The sequence below is a fragment of the Ornithorhynchus anatinus genome, chromosome 8 (assembly GCF_004115215.2).
Source record: "Ornithorhynchus anatinus isolate Pmale09 chromosome 8, mOrnAna1.pri.v4, whole genome shotgun sequence".
NCBI classification, from domain to species: domain Eukaryota; kingdom Metazoa; phylum Chordata; class Mammalia; order Monotremata; family Ornithorhynchidae; genus Ornithorhynchus; species Ornithorhynchus anatinus.
Window position 1 is genome coordinate 39970538 of NC_041735.1, and position 26997 is coordinate 39997534.

Below are 26997 nucleotides of genomic sequence, written 5' to 3' on the forward strand. Positions count from 1 at the left end.
GGGAATTGTTCCCTGCCTTAAAATACCATAAGAATAAATAAGATCATAAATGTGCAAAAGTACTCAAAAAAAAAAAGTCCTATACAGTTAAAGTTTGACTATTTTTAGATAGAATCCCACTTGGAATTTCACTTCTTCTTCTTTACCTAGCCACTCTCAGGTAGAGTGTGAGAAGGAAGAATGACACACAGTTTCTTTCTTCTGCTACCTGCAATCTATCTAGTTTGTGAATTATAAAGAATTGTCAAAAGTTAACCGTATTTACAATATCATCATTTCCAGTAGTAGTACTAGATGCAAAGTAAACAAAAACAGGAAAAATGAATATATATCAGAGAACAAAAATAGAGTCTTACTTAGAAATTGAACTTAAAGTTAAATTACGTTACCAAACTTACGAAAAATTTTGGACCGATACCTGTCCTTGTGAAAAGCAAACAACACAAGTCCACTCAAGAAGTTAATTAAAAGGCAAATTTCTGGAAAAATTCATTAACTCAAAATATTTAATTGCCACCTCATTTAATCATACTCGCTTCTGCTTTTTAAAACTGAAGTTCTACATGCTGATCCCTAGGATTTCAGGAACTTTCAATGAAATGACTGGTGTCCACTACATAATAATCAGAACAACAAAAATCGTGGTATTTGTTAAGGGTTTACTATGTACTAAGCGCTACGAGATAATCAGGTCCCACATGGGGCTCACCATCTAAGTAGGAAGAACAGGTATGAGCATTTGATATTCTCCCCACCCTCAACCTCACAGTCTTTATGTACCTGTCTTTAAACTATATATGTCGTTTATTTATATTAATGTCTGTATCCCCCTCTAAACTGTAGGCTCACTGTGGTTACGGAACACACCTGCCACTCTAGCATTGTACTCTCCCAATTGTGTAATACTCTACCCACCCTAAGTGCCCAATAAATCCCACTGATAAGGATACTGTCCTCTCCCAAGCTCTGTGTGCTCCACTGATAAGGATAGTGTCCTCTCCTCTAAGGAGGAGGAAGCGGAGGCCCAGAGAAGTTAAGTGCTAGCACAAGGTGCCACAGCAGGTAAGTACAAGAGTCGGGATTAGGACCAAGTCCTCTGACTCCCAGATCCATGCTCTTTCCCCTAAGCCATGCTGCTTCCCTGAATACGCTGAATATAACCGATTCAACCTGATTAGTCTGACGATAATCAAATTGCAACTGTTCAGTCTGCATGCTTTTCAAGATGAACTGGAGGCCAAGAATTTTCAAATTTGAGCAGTCAACACTTTGGCTTATATCCACACCTCATTGTTATCGTGAAGCCCCCCTCACCCCACTTCTCTTCCCTAACCCCTTGGCTCTCCCTAAAAAGCCTCCGGCTTACCTCAAACAGGCGTAAGTCAGCAGGAACTCTGTCACCCACTGACAGACACACTGTATCTCCCGGAACCAAGTCCCGTGCAAGTGTATGCTCCAACCTCCCCTCGCGCACACTGTAACGAGAGATAAGATTAACCAAAAACACCCCACACATTTCAGTGATCTCTTTCTAGTTATTTTGCCCGTGGAAATACATACTATATTACCAGTGCTTCGATTATTAGAATGAAAGGTAAGGAGTGTTTCTTTAATTCTGGCCATCGAAATAGCTCATACAACAGGAAACATGGGCTGAGCCATCTGTTCAGATAATACAGTGGAAGACTGAGATATTTTAAGTCATCTGCACAGGACAAATTGTACTTAAACTATGGACGCATCCTGAGGCTTCCTAAATCAGGATCAATTTTTAAATTGCGAGATTCCAAGATTCAAATGGACATATTGTCTTGGTACAAACCAGGCATACTTATGAGGCATCACTGGCTTCTATTGGATTTGATAAGCATCGGACTCTCATATTTCTATGTGGCCACTTCGAACATTCATTCTACATCAGACAAAAGCAAAGATCATACCAGTGACATTCTGGTGGTACCAGTTTACTCAGCTCCTCAAGAGATTTTTCTGAGCGATACTCCTATAACAAGAAAGTCAAAAGGAAAGGAAATGCTTGAATGTAACTTTAATTACGAGCATAATGATTAGCGTTTGTTTTCTTTTATGCATAATCAAAATTGTACCCAAAATTCTGCCACATATTCTTGGTGATTGGGCAAATTCAGAGGATGCCAAAATGTCCTGCTCCTCCACTGCCTGGCTAAACATCACAGATCTACGGCTGGATGCAGCGTCTCCACTGGGCCCTGCCTTGTCCAGAGGAGCTCCAAGTGAGAGGTTCTCAGCTCATGGGGGATTCCTGGAGTCTTCAGGGTGTGAGGTTACAGGAGAATACTAGGCCTCTTTACATAGAAGATTCTATGCTTGGATTTCAACAGAGACAAAGATCCGAAGCTTTAGTCACCGTGAAGGCGAGAAGCAGTGTGGCTTAGTGGAAAGAGCCCGGGCGTGGGAGTCAGACGTCGTGGATTCTAATCCCCGCTCCATACTTGTCAGCTGTGTGACTTTGGGCCAGTCACTTCACTTCTCTGTGCCTCAGTTACCTCATCTGGAAAATGGGGATTAAGACAGTGAGCCCCACGTGGGGCAACCTGATTACCTTGTATCTTCCCCAGTGCTTAGAACAGTGTTTGGCACACTGTGAGCACTTAAATACCATTATTATTATTACTTATTCAAGAGGACTCACTTGGAATTTCCTAAATTTATACAAGTAAATATTTCAGACTGCTCTGCTTTAACTGACAATTAAACAACTTTGTCTGAAACCTGTAACAACAACAAAACCTTCCCCTATCCCACAAGACTATTGCTCCAAATTCTGTCTCTTGCATCAACCGGAGCTACCCAAGTGAAAAAAATCAACCTTTTTTGAATGTTATATTACACGAACAAGCTGTGATCCTTGCCTTCTAAGACATGATTACATTTTAGAAGCAAGAAAACCTACCAAACATACTTCCAACTCCACTGTCATAATAATGGTGCTTTACTGTTAGATGCTTTTTGCTGTGTGTTTTCAAAAGGGTAATCCACTACATGTTGTATACCTTTCATTCATTCAATAGTATTTATTGAGCGCTTACTATGTGCAGAGCACTGTACTAAGCGCTTGGGATGAACAAGTCGGCAACAGATAGAGACAGTCCCTGCCGTTTGACGGGCTTACAGTCTAATCGGGGGAGACGGACAGACAAGAACAATGGCACTAAACAGCGTCAAGGGGAAGAACATCTCATAAAAACAATGGCAACTAAATAGAATCAAGGCGATGTACAATTCATTAACAAAATAAATAGGGTAATGAAAGTATATACAGTTGAGCGGACGGGTACAGTGCTGTGGGGATGGGAAGGGAGAGGTGGAGGAGCAGAGGGAAAAGGGGAAAATGAGGCTTTAGCTGCGGAGAGGTAAAGGGGGGATGGCAGAGGGAGTAGAGGGGGAAGAGGAGCTCAGTCTGGGAAGGCCTCTTGGAGGAGGTGATTTTTAAGTAAGGTTTTGAAGAGGGAAAGAGAATCAGTTTGGCGGAGGTGAGGAGGGAGGGCGTTCCAGGACCGCGGGAGGACGTGACCCAGGGGTCGACGGCGGGATAGGCGAGACCGAGGGACGGCGAGGAGGTGGGCGGCGGAGGAGCGGAGCGTGCGGGGTGGGCGGTAGAAAGAGAGAAGGGAGGAGAGGTAGGAAGGGGCAAGGTGATGGAGAGCCTTGAAGCCTAGAGTGAGGAGTTTTTGTTTGGAGCGGAGGTCGATAGGCAACCACTGGAGTTGTTTAAGAAGGGGAGTGACATGCCCAGATCGTTTCTGTGGGAAGATGAGCCGGGCGGCGGAGTGAAGAATAGACCGGAGCGGGGCGAGAGAGGAGGAAGGGAGGTCAGAGAGAAGGCTGACACAGTAGTCTAGCCGGGATATAACGAGAGCCCGTAATAGTAAGGTAGCCGTTTGGGTGGAGAGGAAAGGGCGGATCTTGGCGATATTGTAGAGGTGAAACCGGCAGGTCTTGGTAACGGATAGGATGTGTGGGGTGAACGAGAGGGACGAGTCAAGGATGACACCGAGATTGCGGGCCTGCGGGACGGGAAGGATGGTCGTGCCATCCACGGTGATGGAGAAGTCTGGGAGCGGACCGGGCTTGGGAGGGAAGATGAGGAGCTCAGTCTTGCTCATGTTGAGTTTTAGGTGGCGGGCCGACATCCAGGTGGAGACGTCCCGGAGGCAGGAGGAGATGCGAGCCTGAAGGGAGGGGGAGAGGACAGGGGCGGAGATGTAGATCTGCGTGTCATCTGCGTAGAGATGGTAGTCAAAGCCGTGAGAGCGGATGAGTTCACCGAGGGAGTGAGTGTAAATGGAGAACAGAAGAGGGCCGAGAACTGACCCTTGAGGAACTCCAACAGTTAAAGGATGGGAGGGGGAGGAGGCTCCAGCGTAGGAGACCGAGAATGATCGGCCAGAGAGGTAAGAGGAGAACCAGGAGAGGACAGAGTCCGTGAAGCCAAGGTGAGATAAGGTATGGAGGAGGAGGGGATGGTCGACAGTGTCAAAGGCAGCAGAGAGGTCAAGAAGGATCAGAATGGAGTAGGAGCCATTGGATTTGGTAAGAAGGAGGTCATGGGTGACCTTAGAGAGAGCAGTCTCGGTAGAGTGGAGGGGACGGAAGCCAGATTGGAGGGGGTCTAGGAGAGAATGGGAGTTAAGGAATTTCTGCATCATAGGGGGATATTTTGAGGATTAATGGGCCAAATTTTACATGGGCTTTTGATGAAAGGTATCATATAAGTATACAGAATTAAAAACACATGCTAGTCCATGTTTCCGTTACTGTGGGAACGGTCACTGGATTTCTTGTATTTTAATTATTTTGTATTACTATAGCTCCTTTAATTCTGTGTGGTTTTTGCATTTATTACTTCTACACCCTAGGGTGGCTTTAATGTGTCTGTAACAGGTAAATTCAGTTTCTGGCAAGTTAACAGTGGAAAGCTCAAAATCAGGCAAGGTTCCAATAATCTGATTTTGATTGCTTTTTCCACTGCATTGCTAGGAAAGAGAAAACTGGGTACTAAATACACAATCAGTACATTCAGCTAACAGAACGAAATCCTCTAGAGGAAAAGATTGGTTTTATGACAAATTTTAATCCATGCAAGACCAAAGACCACTGAAATCCATAAAGTGGAGCAAATTTTAGGATCGTCATATATGAGCTATACGATTAATCATACCAGGCTGATAGGCTCCCATCAGTCCAAGTGCTATGCTGCACTTTCTGAAATTACAATAGGTCTTCAAAATGGCTTTTCAGACCTTTTCTTTTACAATCTATTTTAGCTTATTTACAACTACTCAGTATCCTGCAATCATTCATTCTCCCCGCATAACCTGACCATAGAATCGAAATGTAACGAGACTTGCTTCCAAGCAGGTAACTGCATTTCTGGACCGTGTTGTTGGTGACCAAGCCTTCCTATCTCATATGAATTGTATTTATCACAGCTTAACAGCCAGACCAGAAAGGTATTCACATTACTATGGCTTCTACAGAATGCCAAATGCTGGATTAACTGTGTTTGGTGAGACAACCAACCCTCTACAGTGACATCCAGGAGGCTCAGCACTACACTGGAGAATGAAGACACCTGCAGGGAAACACCTGCAGGGAACTTTATTGTAAGAGTCCCACCATACCCATTTACTGTTCACATTGGTAATCATCACCTAAATGACAGGCTCTACCTGGCAGCCTTAATTCAGACAAACGGAATATGCTCGATCTCTAAGTTCCTCAGAGCTCCTTGGAGGTGAGCAATGTATTGTCAAAGAAGTTTGGACAGGGGTGTCTATTTAAGCATGCAAAACAAGTGACAGGCAAGACAAAATAGTGGCTTAACCCACCTGGAGAGACCCGAGCCTAGATCAGACCAATAATGCCACACCAGGGATTTGAGGTCCTGGACCTATAAAACACTTCCAAAGCAGCAATGCCTGGTAGTGAATTTTCTGTAGCAACCAGATAAATGATATTTAAAAAAACATTTTTCACCTTAGAAAATGAGGTAAATAAATGGGAGAATACAGAAGTGGCCAACAAGCGACACCTCTGGCTTCTTTAAGAAGTCAGAATGAAGGCGATTGGAGACAGGAAGAATGGGAAATCTGTGAGACGTGAACACAGAAAGGGAGGTATTTTCTACTTTGACAACTTTACGAGCAAAAAAATCTACATGATTTTGGACTTCACATTCCAGAAGAAAGGTGAGAATTCCTAGAGTCATTTTAATGACACCATCTCTCAGCTCTTGAGCTGGTATGGTCCTAGCTGGAGATTTTCTGATGTGGTTACTCAAGGCTATTTAAAATACGTTCCCAGAGTCACAAAGTGGCTTTCATATATTGGAGCTCAGGGAACATCAAGCCTTCTACATTACAGACCTTACGAAACATTTGATAGTAGTCCAAGTTCTGAAAGCTACAAAAGTATTTTGCGAGTTCTGAGGAAATGTATCAAAATTTCACATCTATGTCATAATCTCAGGTGCTTTATTTAACCAATTACCCTTCAACATAAGGAGTACTCTTAGTCAAACTACTGCCAACAGCCATTTTTGAGAATGGAGTTAGAGTCATGGAAGCTAGTTTTATACTTCCTAGCCTCCAGGAAAGTCAATGGCCTATTGGAATCATCAAAAATAAATATCTGTATCAGACAGGAACTATGCTCAAGACTCTGAACTAGGAGAACACCTGCAAACCTGAGATACTGGGAAGCAGCGTGGCTCAGTGGAAAGAGCACGGGCTTGGGAGTCAGAGGTCATGGGTTCTAATCCCAGCTCTGACGACTGTCAGTTGTGTGACTTTGGGCAAGTCACTTCACTTCTCTGTGCCTCAGTTACCTCATCTGTAAAATGGGGATTAAGACTGTGAGCCCCACGTGGGACAACCTGATTACCTTGTATCCCCCTCTACAGATCAGAATAGTGCTTTGCACATAGTAAGTGCTTAATATATGCCATCATTATTATGAGCTTCTATGCAGACAGAGAAAATTGTCATGAACCAGCCGAAAGCAGATCAATGTTATGAAATAACCTGTAAATGAAAAGGACCTACACATAGCCAAATATATATTTTTTTCCTCCCCCAGTTGGAATGTTGTCACGAAATACAGCTAAAGCATCCCACACTCAGAATGATTCACAGAAAGCTAAGTCCAGGACTGAAAAGAATATCCTTTGACAGACTACGTGGCACCACGATTCAATTTCAGCTGAAGATGTACGGCTATTTCACTGTAATTTCTATACACTTGCAGGACCTGGACCTACCAGATATCATTAAGCACCAACTTGATCAGTTCCAACAAGGGAACCTATTCATCCTATCTATCAAAAAGCAAGATAGGTTGCACATCACAGAATCCTGGAAGGCAGTAAATCCACCAGTATCATAGCACTGTTTGCCTCAGACAGCTGCAAGGGGGAGGATATGTGAGGAGAGGGGGAGAGTGCAAAAGATCCAAGTAGTTGCTCTGTGATGAGCTGAAGGCAGGCACCTAGGGAATAGATAACCAAACGAGATGGCCTCTCTGTGGAAAACCTGGAGACAATTTTGATAAGCATACCAAGCCTGGAATATAACAATCAGAAATGAGGGCAGGGGTTTTACAAAGATTTGGAATCCAAGAGCAGAATAAAATAAAAAAAAGCATTAGGCACTACAAACAACAAGTGCACTAACTTGGAAAAGGACAATCCTTGTATGTCCACAATGAGAAGGAATGGTCAGTAATGCAATCTTTTCAGCCACATCCACCCCTGAGTAAAATTTCACCATTAAAATTATCTTCCAATTTGAACAGATGTGCATACGCATAAATGTTCTAAATTCTGAAAGCACTTATTGAATTCTAAAATATAAACTGAATTCTATTCAGCCCCATGTGGGATACAGACTGTCCTGATTATCCTTTATCTATCCCAGTGTTTAGTAGTGCTTGGCACTGGAGTGATTTTTACACCAGAGTTATTACTGTGAGTCTTTCAAAGTCTTTAAATCTAAGTTTGCATCACTGTGTGTACCCTCAGCTTTTCCATAGAATTGGAAAGTTATGACTATGTTGTTGGATAAAACTAATTTTTAGAGCACCAATTCTGTTATCAAGCCATAAACCACTCAAAGACCAGGGACCACTACTGCTTAATTAACACACTCAGCCTAAATACAGGAGAATTAAATGGAGAGTTCTGGTTATATATTTACCTCTTTTTTTTAATGGTACTAGTTAAGCACTCACTAGGTACTGAGTTCGATACAAGCTAATCACGTTAGACACAGTCCATGACCCACATACGGCTCACAGTTTAAGTTGGAGGGGGGAAGATTTCATCCCCATTTTACAGGTGAGGTTACTCAGGCACAGAGAAGTTAAGCAACTTGCCCAAAGTCACACAGCAGACCAGTCAAGGAGCTGTGATTAGAATCCAGGTCCTGATGCCCAGTCCTGCACTCTTTCCACTAGACCACACCGCTGTACATTAGTCCTTTATTCAACACAGATGTTTGGAGCTTTCTCCAACTGGATGCCTTATAAGTGTTCAGTTAATTGCTTTACCTTAGAACAGACAATTTTACCACAAACTGCAGAGGAACTGGGCCGTTACAGCAAAGGAGCTGACTGGGTAGCTATGGAGAATACCTTTATAACCAAGAGCAACCAAAGACTGCTGGCTTCAGAAAATAAGTTCAAAATTTTAAACAAGCCAGAAAGACTTCACCAGAATACAATGTCTAACATATGACCCATCTCTACGGTTAGCATCACTGTACCACCACCTGTAAAACTCTATTTTAGTTTAAATCCACACCCCCACCACCCTAACCTATTCATGTCGGTATTTTGATGAATCTGGGACTACTTTTAACCTTCCAACAGAAAACTTCAGAAATTCAAGGCTGATTTTTTTTTTTTAACCACAGGGTCATAGGCATAAATAATCTGAGTGGCTTATAGCTTTATTTTAAACCAACCGTAGAAGCAATTTTAAATTGAGATATTTTACGACAAGCCACTAAACATCCTACTATGAAGCCAAAGCCTCATTCTCCCTCTTTGCCCTTCTCAATGGTTAGGATTATATTTGAAGCTGAAATTTGCAAAATGGCAAAATAGACTCCTTACCTGAACAAAGGCAACAGTAACAACAATAAGTATTGCCTACAAACACAAAGACAAACAATTAGTTTTTTCAAAATTAAAGCTGCCTCAAAAAGAGTAACTGAGTTTCATATTTGAGGGCAGACCCCTAGCTCACCGATACAGGGGCAATATTTGTTTAGAGTAGTTTTGCCAACTCAAAATGCTAAGTAAGATACCACATTCAAAAACTACTATTCCTATGGGCACATAGAGGTTTTTAGCCCAGACTTTAAAATGGGCTATTTGACTTTAAAGTTTGGTTATCTGTCTGCCTTTTGTCTGGCATTAACTGACACAAAAGAGAAATTTAATTCTTAAAGCTAGTCTAATCACCTCCTTTATTCTTCGGGTATTTTCTTCACTTATTTTTACAGTGCTTTTGGAGATCTTGAATAAAATTATCTCCACGTTGCTCATCAATAACCCGATATTATTTAAAAACTCTTAAAAGGACACACACTGCCATAGCTGTATTTACTACAAATTGAACTAATGAGACATGTTAAGGAAATGTTATAAACAATATTTTAACTGGAGGAAGTCATTCTAATCACTGAAAATCTGGTGTATATTCACAACCAATAGAAGATAGAGGGGTGAGCAACAATAAAACAAAACCCGAGTCCTCATGAATTTCAAGGAGATATAACTGGCTGAGTCAAACGTCCTATTTTCAATTTAGAGTTTAACATTTCTCAATTCTCACACACATTCTCCCTAGTCAAAATAAAAACATTTTATATGGACCAACAAGCTTTAGGTGTGTGTTTATTTTTAAAATTAATGACCAATATTTTAATCAACTTTTGGCACTTATTTTGAAAATGATCAGGGTATAAAAGGTATATCTCTCTTCCAATTTAAGAGAACATTTTATATAAGATGAAAAGTTGAGCCATAATGAAAAAAAATTATGTAAACTATAGGAATGTAGATTATTCATTCATCAGCATTTTAAATAAGTAAAGCCCATTTTACTCAAGTAAAACTTCAGAAATAAAGTTTCAGATACTTACCACAGTGATACTGACGGCATCATCAAACTGATGCATTAAAACACTGATGACTGCAGAAGCCAGAAGCAGCATAATAAGGGGATTTTTAAACTGCAAGTAGAATATAAAAAATTCAGCATTGTTCTGAAAATGGGACTACTGCCCTCTAACACCGTTTAGCCTTAAAACATGCATTCTAATCAACTGCATTTACTGAGTGCAGAGCACTAAACACTTGGAAGAGTCCAATATAAACAGATTTGGTAGACACATTCCCTGTTCATAAGAGTTTATAGACTAGAGAAGTGAAATGACTTGCCCAAGGTGGCTTAGTGGACAGGACACGGGCCTGGCAGTCAGAAGAACCTGGGTTCTTATCCCAGCTCTGCCACGTGTCTGCTATGACAGCTCAGGTGAGTCACATCTCTGTGCCTCAGTTCCCTCATCTGTAAAATGGGGATTAAGATTGTGAGCCTGTGGGATAGGGACTGTGCCAATCTGACCACCTTGAATCTACTCCAGCCCTCCAAACAGTGCTTGGCACACAGTAAGCACTTAAATACCATTAAAAAAATTGGTTCACACAGCAGACAGGAGGCAGAGATAGGATTGAAACCCAAGACCTTCTGACTTTCAGGCCCCTGCACTATCCACTGGGCCATACTGCTCCAATCCTGGACCAGAACCATTGGGTTCTTTGGTTGTCAGGGACTAATTTTAGTGATGAAAACTAAAGCCATACGGATTATAGCTTTTTAATATAAAAATAAAGAATTGGATAACTTCAGATGTATGCCAAAACTAAATACATGTCAGCTCAATAGTGAGCAGCTCGGTAAAATCCTACTTTTTGGAGAACTGTAAGAATAAGGAGAATGGCTTTGGAGTGCTAAAGTCAAGAAACAGGTCTAATGACTTCCAAGTTTTATTGATTAGAAAATCTCTCATCTGGGCACTGCCATCTCAGAGCTCACCACCCCAAAGCAGGTGCTGCATGTATGCATTCATGAATCAATCAATGAATGCTATTTACTGAGCACCTATTCAGTCCTAAACACTTGCAGGAGTAAAATACAATAAGTAGACACAATCCCTCCTTTTAGTAAGGTTTCCGTCTAGTGGCAGATGTGGGGAAAATAAAGAAAGAGAGGCCCCAAAGTTCTGGACACATAAGAAAACCCTGCAAGTGACAGTGCTGGGCTATATGCTAGATTATCTCTTAAAGACTCTTCAGGCATTCTCAGGTGTTAAAAAAAAAAGTCAGTATTTTACTAATAGAATGTAAAGAGTTTAAAATGTAGAATTTGTGAGCCTTGACTTATTCTATGGCTAAATAAGTAAATGTCTACTGTAAATAGGTCATTGTACGGATGCCTGAAGTGTTCATTATCATCAACAGTATTAAGTGAAAAACTACTGTACTAGGGGCAGAGGGGACTTACAAAAAATATAGTTATTACCCTCAAGGACTTAGAATTCAAGATAAAAGCATCCTTGTTTGCTTTTTAACAAAGGGTCACTGACAGTCAGAGTTCGCATTTTATACTTTTACCACAAATTATTTCCCAAATAAGCAAATACCTTGGCCAGCTGAATTTGCCTCATATTACCTAGCAAGATACCTTATGTTACATTTTAGTAGTAGTAATCGCAAGAAATACTTCTCATTCAAGAACATGAACAGCAATTTAACATCTTATTCATCATATGTGCTGCTTATGACAGTCGTAGAAGAGATGACCCTCAGTACTCTAAGCTTTATATGGATGAGAAATGGAACTGTCAGTTGTACCTCAGGGTGGGTTTGTGCTTACAGAATTATTGACCAATGGGTTAAAAAAAAAAAGTTAACTTGGCTATCTCACTGAGTCACTCACTGAATGACACCTCAAGCACAAAAGATCAAACCACCAACTTGCTTGTCTGAAGTCATTACATTTACCACTCCAACAGCTCTAAATTAAATCGAGGATTTGAAGAGTTCATCTACTTGCTTCATCTAGAAAAAGTTCCCCAAAATAATGAATGGCAAATTATGAATGAAGGAGAGAAGAAGGAAAAGAAGTTTCACCTGGGAAATATATTTTTTCCATAATGGTTCATCTTCACTGATATCAAACTCATTCCATCCATGGAATGCTCGCCTGTGACAAACTTCACATTTTTTTAGGCCATTCTGAAGATCAGCCTGTTGGATTAGGCAGAACAGTCGAGTTATTATGAATTTTAAAACATGGAGAGGTGAAGTTTCACAAGTTAGTCAAAAGAAATCCAAAATTGATGCTAATTTGACCTTATTTACTGTAACTGCTCCCTTTAAACTCACTGGTTCATTAATTCCATATTCAGATTTTCACACCTAAAAGCCCCAATAAAAAACAGAACTAAAGAATATGAGATTTGCCCAACCAAATGCAATTCAGAGGATTCACGGGATTAGAGAAACAAATATCACGGGTAGAAAATGGGCAAAAAATATGATACAAAAGAAAAAGGGATAAATGGCTACTTTTCAAGACGGAGATAAACAGTGCCGCCCCCCCCCCCCCCAAGGATTTCTGCTTGGACCAGTTTTAACAAACTTCATAAATGTCCTAGAAGAGGAAATAAGCATTGAATTCTCAAAGCTTGGAGACAACAACAAGCTCTTCGATGTCATCAAACACCAAGAAGACACCAAGAAGATGGGGATAAACCGCAAGCAGTTCTTATGGAGCCAAGGGGATGGGTTGGAAAATAGCTGATGAATCTCAGGGTGAGCCAGTGCAAAACAATGCACCTGCGGGAAAATTATCTCTATCTGGCCTTCACTTATGAAGAGAACACTACTGCGGCTGTGGACAGGATCATCCAGGTGAATGTGCTTGAAAAGAGCTGGACACAGTATAGAAAAGGGCAAAATCAGGGGAATGAAAGAGATGTCACAAAATAGGGTAGATTGAAAACATTAGAACTCTTCACTCTGGAAAGATGGATGTCAAGAAATGCAACCATCATCCAGGTCTTCCAAGCATTCAGTTGCCATCAAGATAAAACCCTGGGCTGGGAAAAAACCATAGGTATGAAGAAATTATGGCATTCTTTTGTAATCAAAACACTAAATTCTGCTCCTAGATGAAACACATTAGCAGTGCCTAACAATGGATGTCTCCTGGATCAATAAAGTTAATTTCTAGTACTTAGACAGCAATAACCATATGAAATGGAGACCTGAGTAATTAATGGGTTTATTTGCTCCATACAAACCATTTAAAGTGATCATTTATGCCAAAAAGCTCTACTCTGGGTTATGAATCACCTGACTCTGATATTCACTCTTCCATTTCTCTTGGACAATGCAAATTCAGTATCGTAGGCCCCAAAACACAACTCCGTCATTGGCCCTCTTGATTCAATGTCAGATCTTTCAAGAAAGAACTGCAAAACTTATTTTGGAACTTTCCCATACAGAATCACAAAACAGGAAAAATAACACTGCCAGTGTAAGTGATTTAGAATTGGTGGGCAGATAATGACCACTTCCTTAAACCCTTCTCACCATCTCAGCTGGGATGGGCGAAGGGATGCTGCGAAGTGGATATGGGGAGGAAAATCAAATTCTAAATTTCTCTATACTCTTAGAACCACAGACCATGGTACATTTAGAGGACTAAAAGATAGTTCATCTTTTCTTTAAAAGACTGGTGGGGGCGGGGGGCAGTTCACACATTGAAAAAAAGATTCTCCCTGCCTTTTTAAATTGACCAACTATATAAAATCCTGGTTATTTTACATTTTTTTTTTTTTAACAATTCTTCAGCATGGTCTATTTTCTCTCAAAATACTGCAGAACTTTAATCTAAAACACAATAGTTGGCCCTGCAGGAGTGTTTTGATTTTTTTTTGGGGGGGGGGGGGACATTGGCCAGAACTTGAATGAGGTTTGACTTTCTAAATTTATCCTTAAACAACTCTACATTAATATAGGATACTAACACAGGATAGGGGCTAATAAGTGAGGATTTATAAATCCCTTGTTCACTTACTTGAAGAATACTTGCAACCTCATTGACTGGTAGTTCACTTGCTTTTTTTGAAGTCAATACAGGAATCATTTTCTCATTTTCACCATTAGGTATATGCTCAAAACGTGCAACCTAGGAAGCAAAAAGTACAAGTCAGAAAGGGGACCATTAAGCAAAGCAGAAATTGGGTAACAAGTATCTGAATTTCCACATTATTTTCTCCAACTGTTAGGACAGCATTAATATTTTCAGACTGCAAAATCATTCATGTGGAAGAAACACCATTTTTACATTAAGATTTTTACTAACATCCAGAAAATATATTTGCAATACTGAACCTACCACAGCAGTGTCAAGAAGATGGCAATTACTGAAAAGAAAGGGAGAAAATGAAACACACCCACTAGAAGAACTGAATGAGGGCAGGATGGCAAAGTATTTAAATATCTCAATACACAATTGCAAGGAAAGTGTTGGCACCTTTGAAACTACTGCAGTGTTTAACAGTCCTATAAATGAATGTAATGAAAACTTCCTAATTCACAAAGCTCAGGCTCTCTGGAGAGGGGGGAAAAAAAACCAACTCCTAAATTCTCCATTTGAGATGTGCCACACCCTCCATCAAGGCCCCAGGAAATATATTACAGCTAAACAGATGAAAAGGTCTAATAGCCATTTAATCATCAAATGGAACTTCACAACTTACTTGTTCTGGGCTAAAGTTTGTTGGCTACCTAGCCATCTGGGATAAATCTCAAATGAGAAGCGGTGTGGCCTAATGGATGGAAAATGGGCCTGGGAGTCAGAAGGATCGAGGTTCTAACTTGACTCTGCCACCTTTCTGCTGTGTAATCTTGGGCACGTCATTTAACTTGTGTGTCTAAATTACCTCATCTATAAAATGGGGATTAAGACTGTGAGCTCCGTGTGGGACTGTGGCTTATCTTGAATCTACCACATTGCTTGGCACTGTGCCAGACACACAGTAAGTGCATAGTATCGCAATTATTATTACCAAAAGATTAAGAAAGCTTCTTCTTCCATAAGTTTTGTTATAAATGCAGAGACAATGGTAAAGAAAAACACTGCTTTCAGCAAAGCTGTGGGCAGGGACTGTATCTATCAACTCTGTTATATTGTATCCTCCAAAGCGCTTAGTAGAGTGCTCTGCACATGGTAAGCATTCAATAAATAGTTGATTGATTGGTAACTGAACAGTATAATTGAATGTTCATCAGGAATCTTAGGAGTGAGATCTAGAGTAGGTCTATCATCATTCTTTAGGTGCAGACACGCAAAAAATTAACTTTTTCAACTACAAGTTATTTGGCTATTTTTCCTTCTCTTCCTTCCTCCAATTTTACCATTGTTTCCTCTTCCCTCAACACCATCCCCAAAGTCACCAAAAAAGAAAAACGCCTATGAAATACTTTGGTCAGGATGAATCTGACAACCATGAAGCAATTGGAAAAAAAATTCCTTCTATTTTTAAAGGGAGACTGGAAAATTGATTCCAACTTTTCAAAACAACCGCAGGGATGCCAATCTAGACATTTTCAATATAGTGAGTCAATTTTCCCAGTGCCCAAGTTTTACACCTTGGTTGCAACTTAAGCTCCTTCAAAAGCTACATGAATTTTTTTCACAACAATAGGGTACTGACTTCAGAATGAGATATCGCAAACTTATTTATCTTTACTCAGTACAACACTGGCTAAGAAATGTTTAATGCATCTGGATCACTCTTGGCCTCTAGTCTTAGTTAACCCCTCCACGAAACCATGAAGGGAGACAGAGAGAAGAAAGGAAGAGAGGGAAAGGAGGGAGAGAAAAAAAGAGGGAAAGGAGGGGGAAAAAAAGAAAGAGGGAGAGGGAGAGAAAGAGAGGGAAAGCAGGGAGAGAAAAAAGAGGGAAAGGATAGAGAGCAAGAAAGAGGGAAAGGAGGGAGGGAAAAAAAGAAAGAGGGAGAAAGGAGGGAGAGAAACAGAGGGAAAGGAGGGACCGAAAGGGAGAGAGGGAATGGAGGAAGACAGAAAGGGAGGGAAATAGAGAGGGAGGGAAGGATCATTAAGAGAGAACATATAAAACTTGGACCTTGTAAAAGAAAGGATGAGGAGGAATGTGCCTGGAATACAGGGGCTTGAGAGAACATGTGAACCCACAAATAGAAGACAGAGTAGGGAAGGCCAGAGGGTAGGGAGGAAGAGTGAAGAATACCAGATTAGCCGGATGTGATATACTTCAAATCCCTCATTAGGGGCAAACCCATAAACTGCTCTGGGAGGAAAAGGAATGAGTGAGTCATCAAGTACCAAAGCAAAATGAGTAGCTGCTGAGGTCTGTGGTGTACCATGGCAGTATCATTGCAGAAGCAAGGCAAATCTGTCTTTGAGACGCCTTAACTGCCAACCCCATTTTGGGAATCCTATTTTAGTATTTCTCAAATTTAAAGAAACTCCTGGGATCGACAGGAAAAGTATATGCAGGCATGAGAAACACTCTTGTAAAAAGGCACCCTGAAGTCTAAATTTGAAACCATGCAATATTGAGGAAAATACAGAGCAATCAGCTCAAGCAGATAGATCGCACCGGTTGGCTCCAATTAGACAGAACTGCTCAATTTAAATTGTAATAGCCTATTGACAAAAAGGCAAAGAGTGAGCAGCATTAAGTTAACAACTCCTGAGAGCAGCAGCTGCAACTACTCAGTAGAGCCAGCCAGTAGAGGATTACTTAAGTGTCTGTCTTCAGGTAATATCTGTGCCCATTTAGAAATGTCACACTTAACTCCATCGATGGAAATAAAGCTATACAAGCACATTCAGCTTACAAACACCTCATAAACCTTCCAGGTCATGGCACCACAACACAGGCACTTGGGCGGTAAATGGATTTTGCATATTAAAAAACACATACACACAAAAAACCTTCCACCCACGCTCTGCATTGTGCCTAGCTACTCGTTCCACTGCATGCCTCAATGGGAACACAACTAGCAGGAAAGAGAGAGTGAGTAGCATTGCACAGGCCAGGAGCACAATGATCATCAATTCCTTTCTGTCGCATGCAATGCTCCATCATCTTCGTGGTGTAACTTTACAGTATGGGCATTAAAAGCATTTGTATTTTTCCCAGTCCTCACCTGTAATATCAAATGTGTACCCCATGTTATAGTCACATTTACCACTTGACCCTCTTCATGGGAGGTATGCCTTTGGTTGTCAAAATTCCTATTTGGCACCAAAGCTAAGGAGGACTATCCACCCAGCGTTGACCAGTGCAATTCTTGACCCTTTTTTTTAAATTTCAGTACTGGTGGTCTGAAGGCCAGATTCAAAAAAGTGATTTGCTCCTGGGCATCAAAAGTCAGCATAAGTCCCCAAAATAACGTTTTCCTGAAACATCTCGGAAAAGTTTCCCCTACTAAAATAAACAAAACGCAATAATTCAAAATGTAAGGTTGACTAGTTAGCCTACCCAGAAGAGTCCATTCCAATGAGGCTCCACTTTTTCCTACTTTTCCAGCTTTGCCGAGTAAAGCAAAGGATGAAATGACTCATATTTAAGTCAGTGGCTACAGTCACATACAGTAATGTTTTTAAGGCCAAAACACTGAGGTTTAGATAAGCTGTTAATACTTTGACAACTGGTCTAGAGGAAATGAAATTGTGCAATGATCCAGAAGACAGAGCCTTCCTGGGATTGTAAAGTCTTGCCCAAGCGGGAGAAAGGAAGTTATTTGTAAAGGTTTCAAGCCAGTTCTCCAATTTAAACGTAGTGAGATTATTACAGAAACAGGTGAACCAGACAGTTGAAAAGTCCCAGCCACTGGAAGAGGCCATACTTTCTGAGAGGAATATGATAGCTCTGATGTAGCAAGGACAGCAAGTGTCCTGGAATGCTGTATTGTGCTAGGTTACAGAGAAGAACCCCAATTTGAAAGCATTTCAAAATTAGTGCATATGGGAAGAGTCATATGCCAATTTAACAAGGAGGAGTTTTGGAGGGGCAGTCACCGTAGATGGAACAAATAATTTCTCCCATCTATAACCATAAACCCTAAAAAAAACCAAAACACTTTTATCTTTAAAATCTTATACAACTCGCCCAGCAGAGATATGGCTAGTTACGACTCAGATTGAAGCTGAGGTTGATCAAATTGCATCCCACTTTTTGGAGTTCTCAGTCTTGTGAAAATTTTTCTTAATGCCTCATGCCATTTGTTCAGTGGACATGTAGTGAGCTAAACTCAATGTAGACTATTTATAGGTTAAACAAAATTATCTCATAATGACGTAAGTGTGTGTTATAATTGTAGTCAAAAGCTCAGTATCTGGAACCCAGTAATGTGTAGATGTTAACTGTCCTCCTAAACAGTTTAATGTAGTCTCTTTCTCCCAACTAAATAATTATGTTCAACAATTGAGGACTCCTAGTTTTTAAAGATATAGTAACCGATTGATCTGTTCAATTTTTGACATGTGGAGAACACATACCCAAATTATGTGGACACTTTACAATCCAAATATTTTGATATACTATATTTACCAAGGGAAATAACGGTATATGGTGGTCATTCACAAAAAAGGCCTTCGAACAGATACAAAACCAACTGGTTTACTCAGCCCTTGTCTAATGCACGTTTTCCATTCAACTAGAACATTTAGTAGTCACGGAAGATGACTCAAGCAGGGAAAATAAGCCTCAGAAAGCAGGCAGGCAGGTAGAGGATAGTACTTGTAGGAGGAAAGGGAGCATTTTATGGATTTGCTCTCAGTTAAAATGCTCCATTTATCTTTTGGTTTTGACCTTTTCATTCTTAGCTCCCTCTCTGTTCCCTTCATTGAAGCAATCAGGCTTCCTTCATTTCCTAAAAACAGCAAATGGAAGCAATGCCGATTATTTTTCATTAAAAGTGTCTGGGGATCACACTTAAGTACTTCAGAGTTAAGTGTTACTTAATATAACCTGAACAAGCTAGTGCAGTGACCCTCATTTCTAATCTGTCCTTTAAATGTTCTTTTCTAATCAGGTTTACTCTGTGTGCATAACAGTTCACAATGTCTTCCAGCTTTGCTCTTGAATGACCTTGACAGACACAAGGACATGTTCTGAAAGATCAAGTTCCTAATCAGGAAGGGCAGTTTAATGGGCATTTAGAAAAAACAATCCCAGTGATAGAAGACAGTAGGAAACTCAATACCGCTTTCAGACATCACCAACAAAGGGATACCAGGAGCATGATGGAGCTAAAAATTACATTTAGAATCTAAAACTCCTCAACAAACCTGTCTGGAACCTCGCTTCACTAGTCATTTGTCTTGACAGCAAAATTTGTGTCAAAATCAAAGTTGAAACTACAGTAATTTACAAAATGTCTTTGGAAAACTCAATTTTAACTGGAAACTAGACAATCATTTTTTCACTGAATATTCAACAAGTTACTGCTTTCAAAAGGTTTCAGTGAATTTAGCTGGGGTAGATACAAGCTTATTGGGGTGGACACAGTCCCTGTCCCACATGGGGCTCAGAGTCTAAGCAGGAAGGAGTAGGATTTAACCTCCATTTTACAGTTGAGGGAACTGAGGCACAGAGAAGTTGTGACTTGCCCAAGGTCATACAGCAAGAAACAGGCAGAGCTGGATTATAATCCAGGTCCTCTGTCTCCCAGGCCCTCACACTTTCCATTAGGCCATGCTGCTTCTCGTGATCTTTGATTTGGGGCTACAGCAACCATCCACTGCAAAAGTTGTCTTTAAGTGGTGTTCGTTAAACACTTACATGCCAAGCACTGTATTAAGCTCTGGGGAGAGACAAGGTAATAGGTTTGAACAGGCCAAGTTGCAAACGGGGCTCCCAGTCTTAATACCCATTTTGCAGATGAGGTAACTGAGGCACAGAAAAGCCAAGTAACTTGCCCAAGGGCACACAGCAGACACGTGGCAGAGCTGGAATTTTAGCACCCAGGAATTTCTGACTCCCAGACCCATGTTCTATCCACTACACCGCGCTACTTTTTCATTTTGTCTTGCATTGGTGTTCGCCTCAAATACAGTCACACAATTTTCATCCTCTTGCTTGAGTTGCAACATTTCACCATTTCACTAAAATTGCCTAAGCAACTGATTGCAGCTGTTTAGTGAAACCTTTGCATTTCTAGATACTTTCTGAAGTTGGCTACTATGACCAGGCTTTATTGCACTAAAATAATAGCCCTGGCATTACTACATACACCAAGGATGCTGAGTTTAAAAATAAGTGACCAGTCCAGATTGGTTTTCTACCTACTGGTAGTAGTGACATTGCTTTGACATTGTTTTTTAATATCAATGAAATATTTATCTTGGCAACAAATAATTTTAGCAAAAGTCATACTTGCTAATTAATACTTTTTTATCCCTATAGGAAGCAAAAAAAAATAATCAAGGAAATAGTGAGTAACATAAAAGTGAGTTGCTGGCCTTGTTTAAATCCCATCTTTTAAAATTATACAGTCAGTTCTATTATAGTGCAAGGGTTATCTTCTTGGAAAATCCCATGTTAAACTAAAATTGTGTCAGGATACTAACTGGCACCACACCCTGACACAACTGTAGTTATCTGAAATCTGTAATGAAAATATGTTGAGACCTGACAATGTTCCATTCTGATGCCTCTTTTCTTGCAATCAATTTAGTCAATCTGATACAGCAATCATGGCATAATTGAATTAAGTTCCTCATCAAATGCTGAAACCAGTTGTCTGTTGCTGCTTGCCCTCAAACCATTTCCATATTGAGTCTGCCTTTCTTCAAGCCAAAGGTAGATACCATATTTTTTTTTAATAAATATACTTTTCCTCATTAAGGTTTATCACTAGTTCCCAGAATTCTGACTTCAACAATGAAGACTTGAAGACTATTACTGTCATATTTCCACTAGATATATGTCAAAGTCCCAGTTTGCAGAAAATAACAGCATTTATCATTATCTCAACAATAGGCTAGCCGCTACAGAAGTAAGATACTTTACCCAACCACAAATATACTCGTGAATGGACTTTCACCAAACATTTTACATCACCTAGCACACCTAAGGTTTGGTGTGTAATAAAACACTGAATGGGAAAGTTATATACAACTCATAAGCACCGTGGCATGAATCTGTAGGATCACTGTAGTTTAGAATTTATTATGCTTTATTCTGATCCAAGCAGTACTCTGCAGGTTCAACCTGGGAGAGTTTAGTCAGCCAACGATATTTTCTAAGATTGAATACTTACTGAGTTATTTTTAGTTTAGCATGTCATTTTAAATTAAATGGTATTAAGAGTTATTGAAAACCCACATATGCAATAGCAAAGTTTCTATAATTACATTCATTAGCACTGGCCAGTTTACATATTTTTTATTTTGAATTTAAGTGAAAAAATCTAGGTTTTTATCCTACTAAAACTTTGTTTAGATGACATAAAAAGAATGTTAAGTTATTAATATCTGGATGTTAATATCCATGTTTAGATCCCTGTTCAATGAGTTGGCAAGTTCTACATGGTGTGCCAAGCAGTTGTTTCAGAAAAATGCCAACAATTCCTAAAAGACTCAAAGTGAGTTGTTTTGGAACATTATATTTATTTCCACAGAAGCTGGAAATATCACTGTATAAGACAGGTCCCAGAAAGATAATATTCAGACACTTCTCTCCATAGCACAGCTAACAAGTGTCAGAAACTAAATGTTAATTAGTAAAATATTAATTCCCTCTAATCAGCTAGATCATTTTAAATAAAAAATGTGAGGGTTGTCAAGATTTAAAATTGGGCTGTCACTGAATTATATGCTCTCTTTGGCAATCCATGGGATTTTTACTTTATAAATTTAACTATGTAGTTTTATCAGTAATTGAGAAATTCACTTGAAGAGACTCTTTCAACTAATATGGAAAAAAAGTAGGAAAAAAACCACCACACTGTCAAAAGACCATTGTCTACGTCCACTTTCCTCAACAGAAATGAATATCATCTCTGGACTTTGAAGATTACTATATTTATATCAGGGGGAGCATGCTTCTCCTAGACAGATTAAGCTGCACGCTCCCGGGTTTGGTAGACAAAATTCTCAAGTTTTACTCCACCCAAACTCCTCACCCCACTTCGCCCTAGCCCAAGGTTGATCTATACAAGGTTCAATCGTAGCATAGAAGTCACAACCATTTAAGAAGGCACAGAGTACTAGGCCTGCCGCCTAGCCTACTCCAGGATGTTTGCGGGCTAGATTTTCCAACCTCAACTCGCTCCACCCTGCGTGCAGAGCTTCAGGCCACCTGCTTCCCATTTCATCCCAGGCTGGGTCAACAACAAGGCGGGGAGACCAAGAAGGTAAAGGATACTGCTACGTGTATTCTGTGACATCGTGTATGTTCAGTATTCAGTATTTTCAGAGAAGCAGCGTGGCTCAGTGGAAAGAGCCCAGGCTTGGGAGTCAGAGGTCATGGGTTCGAATCCTGGACCTGCCACTTGTCAGCTGTGTGACAGTGGGCAAGCCACTTAACTTCTCTGTGCCTCAGTTCCCTCATCTGTAAAATGGGGTTTAACTGTGAGCTTCACGTGGGACAACCTGATTACCCTGTATCTCCGCCAGCGCTTAGAACAGTGCTCTGCACAGAGTAAGCGCTTAACAAATACCAACATTATTATTATTATTCTACTAGGCAGAATTCTGGGGAAAGCTAATCACAGCAGTCATATCCAACAGCCTTTCCCCACCTTCAAAACCCTCCTAAAAAAAATCACACCTCCAAGAGGCCTTCTCAGACCAAGCCCTTTATTTCCCTTACCCACCCCCCCTCCGTCTTGCCTTCGAACTTGGCCATGTACCCCTTAAACACTTTGATACTCACCCCAACCCTACTTATTCTTATTCCTTACTATTTACCTTATTCCTGATCTATTTTAATGTCTTTCCCTGTAGACTGTAAGCCCCTTTGGGGCAAGGATTTCAAATCTACCAACTCTGTGCTGCTGTATTTTCCCCAGTGCTTAGTAGAGTGTTCTACACACAGTAAGTGCTCAGATACCATTGATTGGTCAATGTCTGAAGCCTTTCACATGTGTCAATTCACCGAATGCATCCAAGAAAGCCCAATTTGGAGACTGGGCCTTCCACCAAAACAGGAGAGCACAAGAGGGTTGGGGAAAATAAAAGTGTACATCCCTAAGGCAGATAAACCCACCTGAGCTAATCGCAGTTGGGGAAAAGAATGATCAGTCACACCAAGGGCCCACTTATCTGCCTAGTCTGGCCTCCCCCCAGGAACATCGCTATCAACATTTAGAACTGGAACAGCTCTGTAAAACTGACGGGATAAATCCAATGGAGAAAATGTCGACCTTTGTTTCCTACTGGTATTTCAAGGTGAAGCCCATACAGTTCTATGGAATAAAAGTGCTGAAGACATTTCCAGAAAAGGAATACAAGTCTTGATTGCCCTAGGAAACTGTCTTAAGGTTAGACTGCCTACAAAATCCTTCCCATAAATTTCACCAGGCCTTGCTTGCACACTCAGTTTATAATTCAAGGAGAACATAATGATACATAGATTTTTTTAATAAGGGATCAGCAAAAACAGTCAAACAAATCCTGCAGTACCCCCACACTCCTACCAGAGAGTAAATCCTAATTTGTTGCCTGCACTGGCTTCTACAGAGCAAGACTGATCAGAGTTGAGGTTTCCTCAGGCCACTCAGCTAGTGGACGTTGCTGATCCCTTTTTGTCCATTCAGCCTCCTCAAACCTCAGGAAACAGAAGAAAAGAATGTCTCTGTAAAATAATTTCTTAAGCGCTGACAAGGACAAACAAGCAGGCCAATTGAGCACTGTTCAGCTACAGGGAATTTTCCGCCCTTTGAGGCCTGGGATCAATCACTTTATATCCTTGCCTGCTTTAGCTGATTCTTTTACTTTTAAAATAACACTTTCCCCACAACTCTGTATTTTCAAACCATAGACACTCAAAGATAACTAGATGACTCTGGGGGAGGGAGAACGGGAGCCAGACACACACATAATTTGAGGGTATAAATTCAAAAATTACCTGGTCATGGCATCCTATTAGCCCCCATTAGCACTACATTATATACTGGCTATTTATTTCATTTGTTGCATTCTCCCATTTCTGCCAGTTGTTTCTACGCTTTGACTCCTGTTCTTACTGAATTAATACAATCTGTGCCTGACCGTCCCCGCCCCCACCCCAAGAGTGGCCTTCTCAAGGGCCGAGACCATATATTTTACTTTTGTTATTTGCTTCCAAGCACCCAGAATAGATGAATACGATTACTATATGTTCTTGTCTGTCTGTCTCCCCCGATTAGACTGTAAGTCCGTCAAACGGCAGGGACTGTCCCTATCTGTTGCCGACTTGTTCATTCCAAGCGCTTAGTACAGTGCTCTGCACATAGTAAGCGCTCAATAAATACTATTGAATGAATGAATGAATACTATAGGGCTTCAAAATCGAGACACTCCTGGATTTAAGAGTACCCCTTAAAACTTCAAGCTTCAAAATGGAAAAATTCATACTTCAATTCATTTTTACCCCCTCACAATTGTGCAGGCCTGTCTTGTCCCTTCTGCTGCTGTCACCCCTTGTTTTGGCTTGTTTGCCAGTCAAGAATGGAGGCAAAAGTTTCAGGTAAGGTGCAGATAAAGGACAGGAGATTGGAGGTTTCAAAGACATCATGGAGTTTTGAGACATCATAGTTTTGGAGAGGGGTGGGGGGGGGAAGGTCCCGGGAAAAATAGAACATAAAGGATGAGAAGGGAAAATTAATATTAGAAACAAAGAAACACAAAAGAATAACAGCGTGACTGTGAGAAGCAAATAAGAACAGATGCTCCTAGATGGGCTTTTATGAATTTTAGAACTATTTACTAACCCACTACTTCACTGATTTTCAACCTCTACCTCTAGGAAAACCAATCTAAGGTCCTGACAAGGAATTCCTAGGTATTTTCCTTCTCTAGGGAATCCTATCTAGTGGCCTGACAAGGAATTCCTAGGTTTTTTCCTGAAAAGGAAGTCATATAGGTAGGCTCCTGGGCACTTCTGATATAGAAGGGCAGGGTTAACCTAGCACCTGTTTCAGCATCAATCAGCCAGTGGGAAATAAGGAAGTAAGGTTTCTCAGGTTTTCTCTCTCATTCAGATGGGAGGAACCTAACCCTTTATTTCCTACTGTTCAGGAACAGTTCAACGCCCCTTTGCCCAGAGTAAGTGCTAAATACTACTACTGCTGACGCTCAGTGATATACAAGGCAGACTGGCCCAGCACCAGGACCAAGTGAACTGGTGTGAACCAACAACCAGCCAGATGGGGACTCACTTTTGTCAGGAGGGCTTGTACACGGGTATACATAGTTTCTTGTTTGGGAATGTGCAGTTGCCCCGTGGGGGTGGGGAACGTCACAGTACCCAACATACATGTACCGTAAGCCCAGCAATGCCAGAACCCGTGTCATCGTTCCCATACTCTCCATAGGGCATCCTGCTCCAATCTGAACCTGGTCGATTTCCCCCGGCCAAGACGAGCCAGATGGATCAAGTCCATAAAAAGGGTTCTATAAGATTGTCTAGGAACTAATTATGCTAAATGTGGTTCTGTGGTTATTAAATATTTAAATGAAATGGCAGTTCACTCCCACAGCCACAATGTTACTTATGTGTACACTGTTCCCTTTTCCAGCAGCTTCATCCTAATTCTTGCTCCTCCTTTCACTCTAAATTTGTCTGCTTCCCCCATTACACTGCAAGTTCCTTGAGAGTTGGGAATGTGGGCATTATTACCCTTGACTCTCCACCCTTGCAGAGACCAATGCCTAACAGAGTTAAAAATATGTCACTGACTGAAAAATAACATATTTAACATCTCAGATCAACATAGGTATCAATAATTACATCGAGATAAAGGTCTTGCTTTTAAGGGTGTTCTTGCAGGACACCAATGAGAACCACAATTTAGTGGGGTGGAAAGACAGGGGAAAGATAAGGCCATGAATGTCCGATCATATTAGGTGGTATAAATTAATCCATGGTACTTATTGAGTGCTTAGTGTGTTCAGAACATGGTACAAAGCATTTGAGAGGACAATGGAGTTGGTAGACATCTGCTGTCCACATGAGCTGATAGTATAGTAATAAATATGGTATGCTTTTGAACAAAGTTCATATTTACAGTCAATACAACTAGTAAACATGGAGTAAAATGTTCCACCTTTTTTTGCCAACTCTAATTTGTGCTGAGGCGAGAAAGCAAAAAATGTAGTGCCAAATGAAAGCTACTTGAGTTTTTAACCATTCTTGAATCGATGTTAAAGGTTTCCTGAGAAGATACTTTCAGAAGCTAAGGTCAAGAGGGGACAGATAGGAAGGACCCAGGTGTGAAAGCAGTATACCAGAGAAAGCAAGGTAGACAGTGAGAGGTAGAGAATTCTCAGAGCAGAGCTGTGCCAGCCCTTCCCATTTATAGCTTATTAAGTAATTACTGTACAAGTGATCTGACCTGCTGCCCTAAACCTCCAGTTTATTGGGGCTGTTTCTGGTTAACTTCCAGCAGGGTACATGTAAATAAGGCTGCGCTACACTATTCTGAAAAGAAGCCAACTAGCTGATAGCCCCCTTAATCAACCACATTTGAGTGTTTAGTAGGCAGACATTCCCTGCCCACAACGAGTTTACAGTCTAGAGGATGAGCTTACCCATTCTTTTCCCTTACATATTTTAAGTAGTCTTAGGACCCCATCAAATGACAGGACTCGGTAACACTGGACTGGACAGGACTCGACGAGAGA

The 26997-nt window shown here is 40.7% G+C and overlaps 1 protein-coding gene across 2 annotated transcripts in view; it reads right to left on the bottom strand.

Moving 5' to 3' along the window:
• The window catches only part of ATP2C1 (ATPase secretory pathway Ca2+ transporting 1), a 103439-nt gene that overhangs the window by 40417 nt on the left and 36025 nt on the right, over positions 1-26997 (bottom strand). For both annotated transcript variants that reach the window (XM_007666169.4, XM_029070452.2), the window contains exons 2-7: positions 14192-14302; positions 12238-12354; positions 10188-10277; positions 9154-9189; positions 1941-2002; positions 1367-1475 (exon numbers count right to left, since the gene is read on the bottom strand). In XM_007666169.4, coding sequence (XP_007664359.1) covers positions 1367-1475; positions 1941-2002; positions 9154-9189; positions 10188-10277; positions 12238-12354; positions 14192-14302 — 525 coding nt within the window. The remainder of the gene's footprint in view (positions 1-1366; positions 1476-1940; positions 2003-9153; positions 9190-10187; positions 10278-12237; positions 12355-14191; positions 14303-26997) is intronic.